The sequence below is a fragment of the Spea bombifrons genome, chromosome 12, assembly GCF_027358695.1.
Source record: "Spea bombifrons isolate aSpeBom1 chromosome 12, aSpeBom1.2.pri, whole genome shotgun sequence".
NCBI lineage: Eukaryota > Metazoa > Chordata > Amphibia > Anura > Pelobatidae > Spea > Spea bombifrons.
Genome location: NC_071098.1, coordinates 32,413,305 through 32,428,640, shown reverse-complemented (window position 1 = coordinate 32,428,640; position 15,336 = coordinate 32,413,305). Strand labels below are relative to the sequence as shown.

At 46.5% G+C, this 15,336-nt stretch overlaps 3 protein-coding genes across 3 annotated transcripts; 2 read left to right on the top strand and 1 right to left on the bottom strand.

Moving 5' to 3' along the window:
• Positions 1-1,906: 1,906 nt before the first annotated feature.
• LOC128469859 (trypsin-3-like) lies at positions 1,907-4,105 on the bottom strand. Its single transcript, XM_053451655.1, has 4 exons — positions 3,931-4,105; positions 3,442-3,583; positions 2,905-3,171; positions 1,907-2,135 (listed from the first exon to the last, which is right to left on the bottom strand). Exons 1-4 carry the CDS (start codon positions 4,074-4,076, stop codon positions 1,992-1,994), a joined length of 699 nt encoding a protein of 232 aa, XP_053307630.1. The 5' UTR covers positions 4,077-4,105; the 3' UTR covers positions 1,907-1,991.
• Positions 4,106-7,162: 3,057 nt separating this feature from the next.
• Positions 7,163-10,519, top strand: CDA (cytidine deaminase). The gene is made up of 4 exons (XM_053451659.1): positions 7,163-7,469; positions 7,981-8,092; positions 9,395-9,452; positions 10,300-10,519. The coding sequence occupies exons 1-4, from the start codon at positions 7,280-7,282 to the stop codon at positions 10,411-10,413; spliced, it is 474 nt and encodes a 157-aa protein (XP_053307634.1). The 5' UTR covers positions 7,163-7,279; the 3' UTR covers positions 10,414-10,519.
• Positions 10,520-11,802: 1,283 nt separating this feature from the next.
• On the top strand, positions 11,803-14,398 carry AGMAT (agmatinase). The gene is made up of 7 exons (XM_053451664.1): positions 11,803-12,198; positions 12,332-12,534; positions 12,700-12,748; positions 13,301-13,496; positions 13,733-13,912; positions 14,037-14,121; positions 14,309-14,398. The coding sequence occupies exons 1-7, from the start codon at positions 11,828-11,830 to the stop codon at positions 14,380-14,382; spliced, it is 1,158 nt and encodes a 385-aa protein (XP_053307639.1). The 5' UTR covers positions 11,803-11,827; the 3' UTR covers positions 14,383-14,398.
• The last annotated feature ends 938 nt before the right edge of the window (positions 14,399-15,336 follow it).

Sequence of the window (15,336 nt, the reverse complement as noted above, 5' to 3'; positions counted from 1 at the left end):
ACAACCTAAAGCCATCGCGTTAGTAAACACACAAAAAAGGGCTTTCTGGAGGACTAATCGATACGGGGCCAGAAGGGCCCACGTGAGGCCACGGATATCGGCCCCTACCGGCATTAACCCTTTGAGTGCCCGATGTACGCGCAGTACTCTTCCAGATTGCCGTTTAATTCTATTTTAATAAATATTCTCACTTGGTTTTTTTTTTTCCCACCCACACAAAATGTTTCTTTTTTGTTTTTTGTTGTTGTTGATTTGAACAGATTTCCCGTCCTGTGGCGATACGGCGCCTCGGCTGACGTCTCGCTAACGCGGCTTGCTGCCCCCCCTCCCCGAAATAGCCTCTTGTTTATTGTGAGGGGTTATTTAAGGCGCACTAATGGGTTGTAATCAATTTGCGGTTTGTTTCTGGCAGGATCTTTTGTTTTCCGACCCATATAAATATAAAGAGTTTCCCGGCGTCTAAAATAGTTTCCGGAATATTCTCTGGCATGGGGGGGGGTTAGATGTCATCCCGCCCTGTGCCTCTTTCCATAAAGCTTTAAATGTTACGCTTATTGGTAACTTTGTATCTTTGGAAGATGCATCCTGGACAGCAGGACTTTTCCACTAAACCCCAGGACATTTGGCAGGCATGGACCTTTGTTCAATATCTCCTTCATCCAACCTCCTCGATCAGCTTCATGATCTAACCTGATATCAAGTTTGGAAGTCAGAGGAAGGAGACTTCTGATTCTCCCCAAAAGACCTAAAAGTTGGGGTGTCTTAGGGCATTTTCCATGGGCCACCCGGGGTAATTGGGCTCTTTGCACTGATGTGGTTGAGATATGAGTTTTTCGGCCAGCCGGTCTCTGTTGCCATAGCACGTCATAGCATAGCACATGTTTTAAGATGTTCTTGGACTCAGGTCTCTCTTTATACCCCCCCTCCATACCCATTTCTATTACCCTCAGCCGCCATAAAGAGTTAATCCATGGCAAGTCTTTCTCCACCGTAGGCCGTGACACTTTACCCGATCAATACATTCCCTCGACGTTCCGGGAAGGATTGGGGGAAACGCACAGAGCCGCGACGTTCTAGAATTCCCAAAGCACCATCGGCTGAAATTAACTCATATATAGAGACGGGGGGGCCGGTAATGACTACCGGGGGCCACGGCCTGGGCCCTTAGCCCCGGCTCGGGATATTTACTGAGAAAGCCCTGAAGAAGAGCCTCGTTCTTCTGCTGAAGATCCACAGAACATTCTTGTGTCGTCATCATCATCGCCGTCATTATCACGTAACAGAGAAACGCTCGCTCCTCCTGCACTGTAAGCTGTTTTACGCACGTCAGCCGTCAGACATTTTGGGGGTAATTCAGGGTGCAGTCCCTCTCCTCCACCTGCCTGTTCTTTTTACTCTATTAACCCCACTTGTTTTTAACCCCCCATCCATCCCATTCACCCTTCAGTACACAGAAGAAGTCTTTCTTTTTTATTGAAAATTCAAATTTTGGAACATTTAGGGGTTCACCTGGAAATCTTCTTTAAATCGGATAAAAACACCCCGTCACTGGGCTTAAATCATCTGAATTCCACCCATTTCTCTGCAGTGTGGTATAATTAGTCACAATGGATATGGATATAGTGAGCGTTTAAGGACAGCGTTGGCCAGGGAGGGAACAGACGTTTGGGGGGTTCCTTATTGCCTTCTAGTTACCCCTGCCCCCTGCTGTAATCTGGCAGCTGTGTGTATTGCATGTAATTCATCACACGACCACCGGGGGCATCTGGTTACGGAAGCAGCCGAGTAACGAGGTACCATCGGCTGGATCCTTGGCAAGGTCTATCTTAGAACCTTCTACAACGTCTCCTTGGAGACAGTCATTTAACGGGGCTATTTTAGGGGGTCCTTGCTCATTTAGGTTGACTGTTGCCGGCTGGGGCGTGGGACGTTTTGTTGACGTCTTCGGCCAGCAGAGCCGGATGAAAATCTCAAACAGCCGAACGATCTTCTTAAAATATAGTTCTATAAATCCACTTCTGGAAACTGGCCACGGCCGTGTATACGCCCGGGTATCTGGGGTTTGCACAGCTGTGACCCCACGAAACAATCCCAAATACCCTTCCGTCACATACGAGCGGCCCCCCGGAGTCCCCCTGAGAAATAAGAGAGGAAAACATACATTAAATGCATTTCATCCCTACGGGACCCTCCGGCCAGCGTCCAAAACCCAACATCGTGTGCAGAACAGCTTCGCTTCTCCTTATCTGAAAACAAACCTCAGCGCGACAAACGGGTAACAGATGGGGCTCCCGGCTTCCCGTAAACCGAAGGCCGCGCCACGCGGAGAAACACGAGATAAAACTATGATTAATGACATCAGGGGCGCCGCGTTACTAGGATACCAATCCTTCTCCGAAAATTCCAGCTCCGCGAAAACATCGCAAAATGCGGCGGCTTAGAAACGCGTTTCGCGGGATCGCGCATCGTAAGTGGTCGCCGCGGTTTGGAAATCACGTTTTTGGGTTGGGATTAATTATAAAATGTTAAAATGTTAAAAGTCGCACTTTTTTGGTCAGGTTGTCTGAATTTGTGAGTTTTTGTTTGTAATAAAATCGCTTATTCTAATCTTAGATGGGATGGAAGGAAGTTTTACTTTACTGAAAGGGTGGTAGATAATGGAACAGCCTCCCAGCAGAGGTGGTAGATGGTAATACAGTGAGGGGATTAAACATGCATGTGATAGACATACTGCATACCAACATGTCTTCTCCGTGAAGCCGTCTGATACCGCGCATGGCTGCCCCTCTTTACATGCATCCTGTTCCAAAATCTAAAATCGAAGCTCTGTCCCTTTAAATCCCCCAACAACCCCCCTCTCCTGGGTTCTGTATTGATTCTGCCCCCTGGTGGTAAGACACTCACCTGACAGGCGTCCTTTCCCCCGGTACTGAATCCCGCACAGATCATATTACTCGTGATGTGTCCGGCGTACGAAGCAGAAGCATTGCACCTCCGGACCGGGACAATGGGCAGCTTGACGCTCCTCAGGGTATCGGACGCCTTCCCCCCGGTCACGCTGGTGTATCCCCAACCAGACACCTGGCACAAGCGGCCCTCACTTGGTGCCAACCCCTGAGCTGGCAGGGGTACAATCGAGACAAAGGAATTATACAGGGCCGGGCGGTTTAGCTGCGGGGCAGAGACATCGTTACCAATAATCTGATACATAATAACCCAAACATTTCCACAGAAGAGCGAAAGGTCGTGATTCACCGGCCGGCCACTAGAGGGCAGCCTGCTCCACGCCGGGGCAGCGGAGGGCGAGGGAAGAGTCACACAGAAGAAAATTAGGCATTTTAGGAAAAAAGGGACAGTTTTGATCGTTTTTATTATTGGTCTTTGTAGTGGGCTCTTCCGCCCGATCGACCCCACTCAGGGGTGAAACTGCAGGCTCCTCACCTTGATTAGCATAATATCCGCGTTCTTCGAGGATGGGCTGTAATCGGGATGGGCTACCAGCCTCACCGGGCGGAAGACCTGTTCTGTGCCCTCGAACACAGAGAGAGTGTACTCTCCGGCCACTATTAGCATCTGCTTCTTCCTGGTGGCAAAAGAGGTAAAAAAACAAGCTGGAAATTACACCTTCCTATTCGGTAACATCATCTCCTGCGATGACATCACAAGCCTGATGAAGGGGGTGACGTCAGAATGTACCTTTGGATAAAGGAGCTGAGATCACAAAACAAATTCAATATACTGAGCTGGAATAGTCAGGATCCCAGGAAACCCCCCAACGTAAGTCATCTTGTTACAGCCCCTTAAGAGGTCAAAAACAAGATGGCGGAGAGCTTGGCTTCTAGGTGGGAACATTAAAGAGGCCTTTCCAAAAATACAGAGTTTTAAGCTGAAATAAACACTTTTAAGTACTAGAAGAACTCGATTCCTTACTGGATTTTGCAGTGGGCGGCTGTGAGGACCCAGAACCTGCTGACCAGGGACCCCCCGCAGAAATGGAGTCCTGTGCTTCTCTTCAAGGAAACGAGATAGCGGGTGGAGTACGGCGAAACGACGTGTCCTCCTATTATACGCTGCATGCTCCGCAGACCCTCGCCTGAAACTCAAACAATCACAACCGTGTTAGAAGCATTCACATCCATGGAGTGTCAGGGCCGGCTCCAGGATTTATTGCCCCCCCGTAGGCCCTATTTACTGGTTTGATACCCCAGCCCTGAAATGAAGTAACATGTATGCGTAATAAACTATTTTGCATCATCGTATTAACCAGTTAATTGAATTTTGTAGTTATACCCCATGATGGGGTAACAAATAATCAATCCATTAATTGTCATCCTTAATACCTCCAGCAGTAGAAGTTGCCCCAGCGACCTGTGGACATCTGCCAGGGGCTTCAACGCAGCACATTTACCCCCCCCCCCCAGTTATATAACCTGCTCTGACTGCCTACATTCTACACCCGTTATAGAATTCTTTGTAACGATGTAACGATTGTAACGATGTAACGATGTAACGATTGTAACGATGTAGCGGCTTCTCCCGCTCGTTGTCCCGGTGACATCGTATTGAGATGCGCCGCGGTTTGTCGGGGGCCGCGAACGCCCTGCGGGAATTTCTAGCTCTGCGCGGAGAGAACATTTTTTGAACCAATTAATTGGCTTTTTACAATAAAAGTGACGCCGATTCCTGGAAACTCAGACAGCGAATAAAAAAAAAATGCTAATAAAGGAAGCTCCAGAATTCCTGGAATTGGCTGTGATTGAGGTCTCCTCGTTTCATATAAAACGTCTCCGGAGCGAGGAGCGTGGAGTGGTGGGAGCGGAGATGATGGGCGATGTCTCCTTGAAACATTGTCTCATTAATGAAACCCAAGAGGCAGCAAAAGGCACCATGGTCCCTCGGTGGCTTTATCTCGCTGCACCACAAGCAAAATCCCAGACCCAGCCGGCAGAGCGGCCCCCATCCGGCCCCCGTCTACTCGCCCGTTTCTCCTGCTGTAAAGACTCAAACGTTAATCAGTCGTTGGTCTCGTCTTAGATTCAGGAGCCGTATGTCTATCCCATGCATGTTTAATCCCCTCACTGTATTACCCTCTACCACCTCTGCTGGGAGGCTGTTCCACGCATCTACCACTCTCTCTATAAAGTTAAACTTTGTTCCGTTCCTCTGACCCTCTAGGGTTAGATTCCGGTCTCTTGTTCTCCTCCTTCGGAATAATCTTCTCGCTTGTACTTTGTTAAGACAATTTGGTTAATGATATCTTTATAAGACTAGGTTTCATTAAATCCCCATAATGCCTGCTGCAGTCTCCATGGAAACAGGAAGCAGCTGGATTGTTGGATGAATATAGTGGGAATTGTAGTCCGCAGCAGCCGGACAGACTGGGGTTCTTTGAGGAGAGTTGGTTGTGGAAAGGACCCCGCGTGCGACAGGCGCGCTCTCTGCTCGGTCCATGCGCGGATCCCCGGGGGGCGCAGCTTCTGTATATTGAGGATTCTTTAATAAAAAAAAAACTAAACCCCCCATGGAATAAAACTCACCGACCGAGGCAGTAAAATGCAGAATCAGCAGGAGCCGCAGTTTCGGACAATTCATCTTCAAGTTTGAATCGGATCCCCTGGCAGGGGAGCAAAACTCAGATGTGAGACCCGCGGGGCTCCCGCCCCGTCAACCCACTTAGTTTTCCCGTTACCATGGCGACGCTAGAATAGGCTATTTATTCGGAGAAGGTACCTGAGGACACCGGTGGCTGCTCTGATTCGGTCACCAAGCCCGTCTCAGCTTTCCTGCAGGATCCGATGCCATGAGACGGCCGCATCTCCCGCTTACTTGGCATCTGCCGGGCAAACCTGAGACAGCGCAGCGCGCACCCTGCCCGCACGGGGTCAGCGCCCCGACGGCGTCACGGATTGTGTTTCCGCGTCTCCAGTGTCCTCTTCTAACTGACCCTCTGAGGGCTAAAGCAAGGGCCGATGCATGGTCCTCCCTTCAAAGGGTTAAATCCCCACTAACCCATTTATGCCTCAGACGTTGGGTTAAAAAGTAGGACTGTTTTCCAATTAAAAATATAATTAGATATTTAAATGAGAAATAAAAACACCCCCCAAAATAATAATTTTTTTATTCCCAATACAACTTCCTGCCCCTCGCAACGTAATTATGTGCGACCCATAACACAACTTCCTGTTGGTACCATCACTGCTGCTCACGTTATAATTACTTACGTTGTTGGTTCAGCTGCAATTTGTCGACACAAAAACGACGCACACAAATAGCTTTTTATTTTTAGATTGAAAATTGAAATTCACCAAAACGTAAATTCTCACCTTTCTGATTAAAACTGATACAAACACAAAATGTGTGTGGAAAAATTCACCAGAATAAAACTCAGTATGGAAGAGGTGACGTTTAGCACAGGGGTGTTGAAATCTAAAATCCCCTGGGGCAAATAAAATTAAATATTTTATTGGAAAAGAGCCCTAAAATTGTCTTTGCCTAATGAAGTGACAAAATCATTTCAGGTGATAATTAGATTTAGAATTGTAACGAATTTAGAATTTAAATTGAATTTTAATTGAATTTAGGATTTTAAATTAGAACTTTAATTGAATTTAGGATTTTAAATTAGAACTTTAATTGAATTTCAAATTCTAAATTATAATTTAAATGAAAATAGCTGATGATGAGTAAAAGGTACGACGGATTAATAATTATAATTTTTTTCCTGCATTTGCCAAATAAAATGCAGAAGGATTTCAGAAGTCAGCGCAGGTCAGCTGCTTGTCACAAATCCACCGGTGGGGTCGGGGTCATTCCCATTTTTTTAATTTTTTTTTTAAACCATGACTTGTGGCATTTCAGCCGGTCAATAAACTCTAGAGAGGGAAGATACAGAAGGAAGACGCATTGCAGCCCAGGAAATCTCTCTTCCACCTTTACGCCGTGCCCTCCCCTTCCCCCAGGCCACACACGCAGGACGCGGAGGAGCATACCGTCATACACAGCTTTAAACCCAGCTCTACAGGACGCGCGTATCTCTCTACACATCGTCCCAAAGAGAGAGGCTGCAAACTCTGACGCTCGCGGTGGAAAATAATAATTAACGCTGAGCTCATAACACAGAATCACATTAACGAGACTACTGAGCAAACGCGTAAACGACGGCGGGGTCTCCAGGTTCGTTGGATTCTGTCCAGGTCCGACCAAGTTCCTCGGGAAGGATCGAGCCGTAGTCCAGGGCAGGATTCGTCGCTCTCGGCTGCCGTCGGGGGTCCTCCGGAAGATGGACAAGAACGGCACTTGCTTGGAGGATGAGGTGGCCCCGCGATCCGACGGGGTCTCATCTCTGGATCCTCAACTTATCCAGAAGCTGCTCTCCGCGAGTCACGAAGCCAAGGTGTTTGCCCACTGTCCGTACAGCAAATTCCGGGTCGGAGCCGCGCTGCTGGCACGCAACGGGAAGATCTACCTGGGTAACGTTTCCACCAACCTTACCTTCTGCTTCTTGTCTTCTTCTCCCATCGTGTTTCTGAAGGTCGAGCAGCCTTCCCTCTTCTGGATAAAAAAAAGATCTTATTCTCTGAATTTTTGGCTAGTTTTCCAAGTTCCTTATTGCTTTTCTTCCGGGCTCTGACACCCAGCTGATCAACCACTTCCTACACAAATCATCTGCTCAATTCGACCGCATTCTGACTCACGTCGCATTCAATTCACATTCAGAACTTTTAATGTGAAATCAGAAAAATGTACTTTCACCGTTCCAGAAAAGCCACATATTTGCCTTTCATCGCGGCAAGTTTACTCTTCATAATTTTATAACCTTCTGTTTGCTCTCTGGGTGACAGTCCTCCGAGAGTTGGATAGAAATGATTGGCAAGTTGTTGTTTTTTTGTTTAAAAGTAATATTTAAACAATTTCTCTGATTTTCTAAAGATGTCCCTAGTAGATAAATAATAACGGATCCCCGCCTCGTTTCGCCCACAGGCTGTAATATAGAAAACGCGTGCTACACGTTGGGGAACTGTGCGGAACGCGCCGCCATCCAGAACGCTGTGTCCGAGGGGTGCAAGGAGTTCAAAGCCATCGCCATCGCAAGGTGGGAACTTTGTATCCGTTATATAATCCCTGATTGTCAGAATGTTACAGTTTACATCGCACAAAGAAGTTTTGTTAATTAGGTGCCCCCCCCTGTACAGCGCTGCGGAATATGCTGGCGCAAAGAACCACTACAGCCCTGGTGGGCTTGCAGGGTGCAAAAACCAAGTACGATGTGCTACCCCCGCACACATACACAAACACACATACACACTAACACTACCACGCCAACACACACACATACACACTAACAGTACCACACCAACACACACACATACACACTAACACTACCACGCCAACACACACATACACACTAACACTACCACGCCAACACACACACATACACACTTACAGTACCACACCCACGCCAACACACACACATAGACACTCATGCTAACACACATACACACTCATGCTAACACACATACACACTCCAAAAACCTAAATCAATGCAACAAAACTATGGCATCTCGGTGCGTTTTGGGTTAAAGGCCGTCGGTTCTGTTTATTGGACCCAAAGGTTAATCACAACAATAACCGTCACGAGGCTTCGCTGCGCATTCTTGGTGGAAGTTCACGTTTAAAAGAATTCAGCCAGGAATTTAGAAACAAACTCGCCCCGAGGGGCCCCTCGCTCACGCCCGGGACAGCCGCCCTCGCTAAACTCTCTCCATGAAAATAACCCCAAAAACGAGTTATTTCTGTCAATTATTAACGTTTAAAACCCACATCCAGTGTCTGCAAAAATAATATGACCCGAAAGAGCCGCTCTATGGGTGTTACTTATTAACTCTCGATCAGGCGTTACTGTTTTTGGGTGGTTTGTATTTTTTTAGCATTTTTTCAAGAGAATTCCGTGATTTGTTATCAAAAGAACTAAATATTAAATAAAAATGTTCCTTTTGGATACTCGGCACTGTATATTTCTATTCTAATGGAACTAATTCATTCAGAACATTCAAAAAGTTCAGCTGCTGCTCCTCCCATTTGGTGGATGCTGATTGGTTGGCTTGTTGAAAAAAAGTGAAGAGGAGGCTTTGCGTTCTAGACAAGAAGGTGATTGGTTATCCAAAAAAAAGCATTAATACAATGTACAGGGATTTGCATATGATTTGAATGATAACTCCTCCCTGTTATGTTGCTCCTCCTTCTCGGTGAATGCTGATTGGATGGTTCATTGGAAAAGTGAGGCGGAGATGAATGGAATATTGATATTAGGTGATGGGACTCCTTTACATTGTCTCCCCGTTCTTCTGGAGACGTTCCCCATCGTATTAACCCTTTGTGCCGCTTCTGTTTGCAGTGACGTAGACGATGAATTTATTACTCCATGCGGAGCCTGCCGGCAGGTGATGAGGGAGGTACGTCTGCTCGATTCTTAAGTTGAAAAAGACTCATGTGCCCCATCTGTAGCACAAGATGTAGGATTTTTTTTTAATGACCTACCAAGTTCTCCACATTAAATTAGATTATATTTTGGTGTTTATGGATTCACAATTAGGAGGGAGATGGGCGGCACCTTCTGGCCCAGGGGGCAGGTAAAGCCAAGTGGCCCCAGTAACTCACATATGTACTGGAACACATATTTACACACACATATACACTCATGCTAACACACTCACACATACACACTCACACATACACACATACAGACTTACACACACTCACGCTAACACACACACTCATACACAATCATGCTAACACACATACACAATCACACATACACACTCACACATATACACCCACGCCAACACACACTCACACATACAGAGTTACACACACTAACACACTCATACACACTCATGCTAACACACATGCAAAATCACACATACACACTCATGCTAACACGCACACTACCATACATACACACTCACACATACACACCTACTCCAACACACGCTCTCACACATACACACTCACACTACCACACATACACTTTTACCCCCACTCATGCTAACACACACACTCATACTAACACACCTACACGATCACACATACACACTCACACTACCATACATACACACTCACACATACACACTCATGCCAACACACACTCACGCTAACACAAATACCACTGGTGAAGACTCTTAGACCCACCCCTGGCTATATAGTTGTATTAGGAACCCACCTTATTAGCGCGTCATGACCATGGAAAAATGTTTATAATGTATTTTTTTGTATTTTTTTGTATTTTTTTGACTCTCGTAGTTCGGGTCGGACTGGGAAATTTTCCTGACCAAGCCAGACGGGACGTACGTTCTGAAAACCCTCCACCAGCTGCTGCCGATGTCATTCGGACCGGAGAATTTAACCACCAAATGACTGAGACGACATGGAAGCCTCCGGGATTATTTTAATATTTATTAAGTAGAATCTGATTTTACCAAATGTATTTTCCAATGAATACACTTTGTCTCGTTTTATCCGATCCTTCCATCGCATCCACATTTATTTTGGGCAGAACTCACTCAATTCAATCAATGGTTAACCCAGACAGGCCATGTAACCAACACGAGATTATCTCGCTAGGTAAAATAACGAGGTAATTCTGGCTTCATCATATCGAGACACGAATATTACGTATATTTTACTTTTACATGAAATATCTCAGGAAAAGTACATTTATTGCTAAAAAACACACAAATTATAGGTCATTTAACACATTAACTGCTGCGCTTCCCCTTCAAACGTCTTTGGCAGATGTTTAACCAACAGGTTTCGTAACATCGATGTCTGGCCTTAAACATTACACAAAGGTCAACAGTTTAACCCGAGCCGGGAAATCGCTGCTTGTTAAAATGTTACAGCCGGTTACTTGTTGCCCCGTCTGTTGCCCTGAGCTGGGGCAGAACACACTACCAAGTTCATCGCGCCCTGCAGTATGTATAAATAAAGATCTATACCCAGGATCGGGTAAACACGCGGCAGGGCTGGGGACGCTGAAACATTTTTTGGGGTTTTATTAAAATGGAGAAATAAGGAAGCGGACGCCGCGCTGGGGATTTGGCTGCCAGAAGAAGGAAATTGCGGCTGATTCACAATCAGAAGGTTTGACGACACAAGGACTGGAATAACATGCCAACGAAATAAAGGCAGATATCTCAACGGATACGCGGGGCAGAGATAAAGTGAAAAGAGATCTCTTAAATCATGCTGCTGTGATGGTGGGCTGGTAGGAGGGTGGTGGCAGAGTGTTGGCAGGTTGATGGGAGGCTGTTGGCAGGTTGGAGGCAGGGTGGTGGCAGGGTGTTGGCAGGGTGGTGGCAGGTTGGCGGCAGGTTGGCGGCAGGGTGGTGGCTGGTTGGCGGCAGGGTGGTGGCAGGGTGTTGACAGGTTGGCGGCAGGGTGGTGACAGGGTGGTGACAGGGTGGTGGGATGTAGAGCTATAGGTTGGGGATGTCATGCAGGACAGCACTGTTTTTTATTTGGATTCCGGAGTCAGAACCGAAAAAATTGTCCCTAACGCTTTAAGCCGAGTGACCCTAACTTTCCAGCATGAAGTAAGAGTTGAAGGTTGATGGGAAGGGATATCACATGTCATCCCACCGACCATTCAGGTACTCTGGGAACCCGATCCCGTGACTCCAGTTTAAGGGTCGGGGAGAGGAGTGTTTTGGCAGGAATACAAGAGGAGGACGGGTGGGAGGGATTTGGCAAACCCTGGGGAGGGAATGGGTGCCAGGAACATGACAGAGACAGCTGCACTTTGATCTGTCTGTGAAACTGGGTGCTCGGCATGGCCGCTGCAAGAAACCTGCGCAGGACCGGAGCTCACATCTACACCCAACTGTTTGCCCCCAAAGCTATGTCTTCGGGGTATTTAGCTGGCGGACAGCGTATCAGAGGGGCAATGGTCAGAGCCTTGCACACCTCTATAAAGCGATCTCCGCCAGTCTTGGGGTGCAGCATGATGAAAGCTCATACGCCCCAACAGCGCAATGCCTCGGGGAAAACGTTTAACGTACCCCCCAGCGCGGAACACGTCGCCCGGCCCGCCGGGATCTGCACCATGTTGAAGCTGCCCTATCAGGAAGCTGCAGAGGGACTTGATGCTGCGTTTATTGGGGTTCCCCTCGATACGGGCACCTCCAACCGCCCCGGAGCAAGGCAAGGAAAGATCTTTAACCTCTTTAATACTGGTTCACTTTGCTGCCCCTTAATAAAAGGGAGGGATTTTTTTTAATGAATAAACCCCCTGGTGACTTCTTCGGTCCCCCTCTTTTTCTTGACGGTACGTTAGGTTCGGGCCTCGCCACATCCGGGCAGAGTCGTCCATGGTCCGCAGGTACAACGTCAACACCAGGGCCGCGCCGTTCAACTCCCTCATGGTGGCAGATATTGGAGACGTGAAGGTCAACCTGTATAATCTGAAGGACAGCTGCCGAATAATCAAAGAGGCCTATCAGAAGATAATGGCCGCGCGGTGTATACCCCTAACGCTAGGTGAGGAACCCCCAATTTATTTGTTATAGAGGGAACGCCAAGCAATACCAAGTTACCATCTTATTGCCCCTTCTTGGGTGATACTGAGTCCTCTCAACCCTTTGGGGCCAATGAAAGCAAAGTAGTTTCTTATGTAAGTAATTCCCATGCTCTTGACTTGTCCAGGTGGAGACCATACAATCACGTATCCCATCCTTCAAGCTGTCGCCGAGAAGTAAGTGGTCTTCATGTCTTCATTCATATTCATTCATATTCCACTCCCACCCATCCATCAGTCTCACAGAGGCAGCCGAGCCCAGTGAAGGGCACAGAAACCAAGTGGTTTCAAGAGACACATGAGAGGCAGCGACTGCAGGGGTGAGCCTAGGGCTAGCGGGTGCAATAGTTCTGCGGCCCATCATAGACTAACATATACATACATACCAACACACAAACTCACCCTAACACTAACACGTTCTAACATCATACACACACTAACACTATGCACACGCTCTAACACCATATCCTAAAACTCACACGAACACCCACACAGTCATGATAACACGCACCCACAGACACTCACGCTTACACCATGCACATACAAACACACTAACACCATACAGGAACACACACTCTAACTCCATTAACCTGTGGCATTGATGGTGAGAAATATTTCTTCATGATTACCCTCTTACAGATTTGTAATATCTGTTGTATGTGATTATATATTCACGCGTGTTGTTGGAGGGACTGTGCACTCTGAGCTCTGCCATCTTTTGGTTGCTAGACATGGTCCCGTAGGTTTGGTACATGTGGACGCTCACTCTGACACAGGAGACCAGGCCCTGGGGGAGAAGATCTACCACGGAACACCATTCAGACGGTGCGTGGATGAGGGTCTACTGGACTGTAAACGAGTCGTTCAAATTGGGATTCGAGGTTCCTCCTACAGTGTGGACTCACTGAAATTCTGCCAAGACAAGGTAATATAATACGGTTATCACCCTGGCCAGTAACCGGAAACCAAAATTCACCATTTTGTTGGCTTCTAGGCGTCATTAATGTAGTCCTGGAGCTTCTAATGGGAAGGAGCTCTGGGGTGAAGTCTACAGAATTCATAGATTTGCGTATTATATTTAAATAATTTAATTCCTTTGAAGGGGAAAGGGCCCAGGGGAAAAGTTCAGACATGTCCAGTAACCGTTGCTTTATGGCGCAGGGTTTTCGCTTGGTCTACGCCGAGGACTGCTGGATGAAGTCCCTCGTCCCTCTGATGTCGGAGATCAGGCTCCAAATGGGGGATAAACCCGTTTACATCAGTTTTGATATTGATGGACTCGACCCATCTTTTGCTCCGGGAACCGGAACCCCAGAGATTGCCGGTCTCACCACCAGCCAGGTAAAAAAACAAAAAATGTAAACATTTACCATAATTGCAAAGTCCAAAAAATGTACCAGAACAATCCGACGCCTGGTGGCACAGCGGCAGGCAGAATGTGAATTTCTGTATTTTTTTTTTTAAGGGTTTGGAGATAATTCGGGGTTGCATGGGACTGAACATCGTTGGCTGTGACCTCGTTGAAGTGGCTCCTATGTATGATCTCTCTGGTGAGTACGCGGGGCGCAGGAAACGGTCTTTGGCACTAGAACAAGAGAGGCGTCCATTCCGCTCGGCGCGATCATAATCGCAAAGTCGGCTCTCACGTCATTTAAAGGCACGGCTGCACAAGGCGGAAGTCCGTGACCGGGAAAGTGAATTTTTTATGCCAACAAACATTTCTCTTCCGTGTCTCAGGTAACACAGCGCTGACAGCAGCCAACCTTCTGTTTGAGATGCTCTGCGCTCTGCCAGGCGTGAATACTTACTGAGATCCACGTAACCAGCCGCTTCAATAAAAACAACAAAAAATATGTATATATTTCATCTTCCGTGCTGGGCCGCGACTCCAACGCATTTCGCTGAATGCAGCTGCACTCGCCGGCTCATCCAGAAGCTAAGATACAAGGTCACCGAATCGACTCCGTCCAAGAAACAAGACGAGAGCTTCTCCGGATTAACGATAACAACCCCAAGGTCACCCTTTTACAGAATAAAAGATGGAATGTAGAATATGTGCTCCTTAAACTTACTTTTTTTTTACAAGCAGAAAATTTCATGTAACTTCACAAACTCGTTAAAAAGATGCATAAAACCTATTTTTTTACTTTATTTACGGTCGACAAAAACCTGATATATGGGGTTTACAGAAAATTGGCCAGCAGAGCCATTAAGTAACAAAATAAAAAAGACCATGCATGCATATATTTAGCCGTGCGAATCAGTGTTGTTGTCCGTAGCGGGCCGGCCTCTGCATTTAAGTACCTACAACACTGATCCTTCCCACGCAGGTCCCATGCCCACCTTTAACAAAGACTGCGTAACAAGGCATATATAGTTCTGAAATTTAATTATCTTAGTTCTGAATCAATTAATAAATAATAATAAAAAAACATATATATTATATATAATAAAATATGAATTTTCCCCTTGGCCCCCCTCCCCTCCCCAATAAAACAGTCCACATCTGACACGGTAAAATAGTTTATTTAAGTTTCCAATGCAGTCGTCGTTTTTAAAACAAAAATATACAAATGACAAAGTTCCTTAGTTAAGTTAAATAATTAAAAAAAACACTAGATAAAATAAATTATTTCCTACAAAAAAAAGTGCAAACGCTTCTGCCATGCTGCCATATTTAATGCAAGAATAAATCAAGTATTTTTTTCTTCTTCTTAACCCTTAAAACGCCAGAATGATAACGCTTTAAGATCACGTACCCTAGC

Excerpts from the sequence above, each read along its gene's own strand:
- LOC128469859 (XM_053451655.1), bottom strand. The coding sequence starts at position 4,076 with ATGCAGCGTATAATAGGAGGACACGTCGTTTCGCCGTACTCCACCCGC. Across the intron at positions 3,584-3,930 it reads GCCGCCCACTGCAAAATCCA|GAAGAAGCAGATGCTAATAG; the intron begins GTAAGGAATCGA and ends TTTTGCCACCAG. Across the intron at positions 3,172-3,441 it reads CGGATATTATGCTAATCAAG|CTAAACCGCCCGGCCCTGTA; the intron begins GTGAGGAGCCTG and ends TCTGCCCCGCAG.
- AGMAT (XM_053451664.1), top strand. The coding sequence starts at position 11,828 with ATGGCCGCTGCAAGAAACCTGCGCAGGACCGGAGCTCACATCTACACC. Across the intron at positions 12,535-12,699 it reads GTGTATACCCCTAACGCTAG|GTGGAGACCATACAATCACG; the intron begins GTGAGGAACCCC and ends TGACTTGTCCAG. Across the intron at positions 13,497-13,732 it reads TGAAATTCTGCCAAGACAAG|GGTTTTCGCTTGGTCTACGC; the intron begins GTAATATAATAC and ends TTTATGGCGCAG.
- CDA (XM_053451659.1), top strand. The coding sequence starts at position 7,280 with ATGGACAAGAACGGCACTTGCTTGGAGGATGAGGTGGCCCCGCGATCC. Across the intron at positions 8,093-9,394 it reads AAAGCCATCGCCATCGCAAG|TGACGTAGACGATGAATTTA; the intron begins GTGGGAACTTTG and ends TTCTGTTTGCAG. Across the intron at positions 9,453-10,299 it reads GCCGGCAGGTGATGAGGGAG|TTCGGGTCGGACTGGGAAAT; the intron begins GTACGTCTGCTC and ends TGACTCTCGTAG.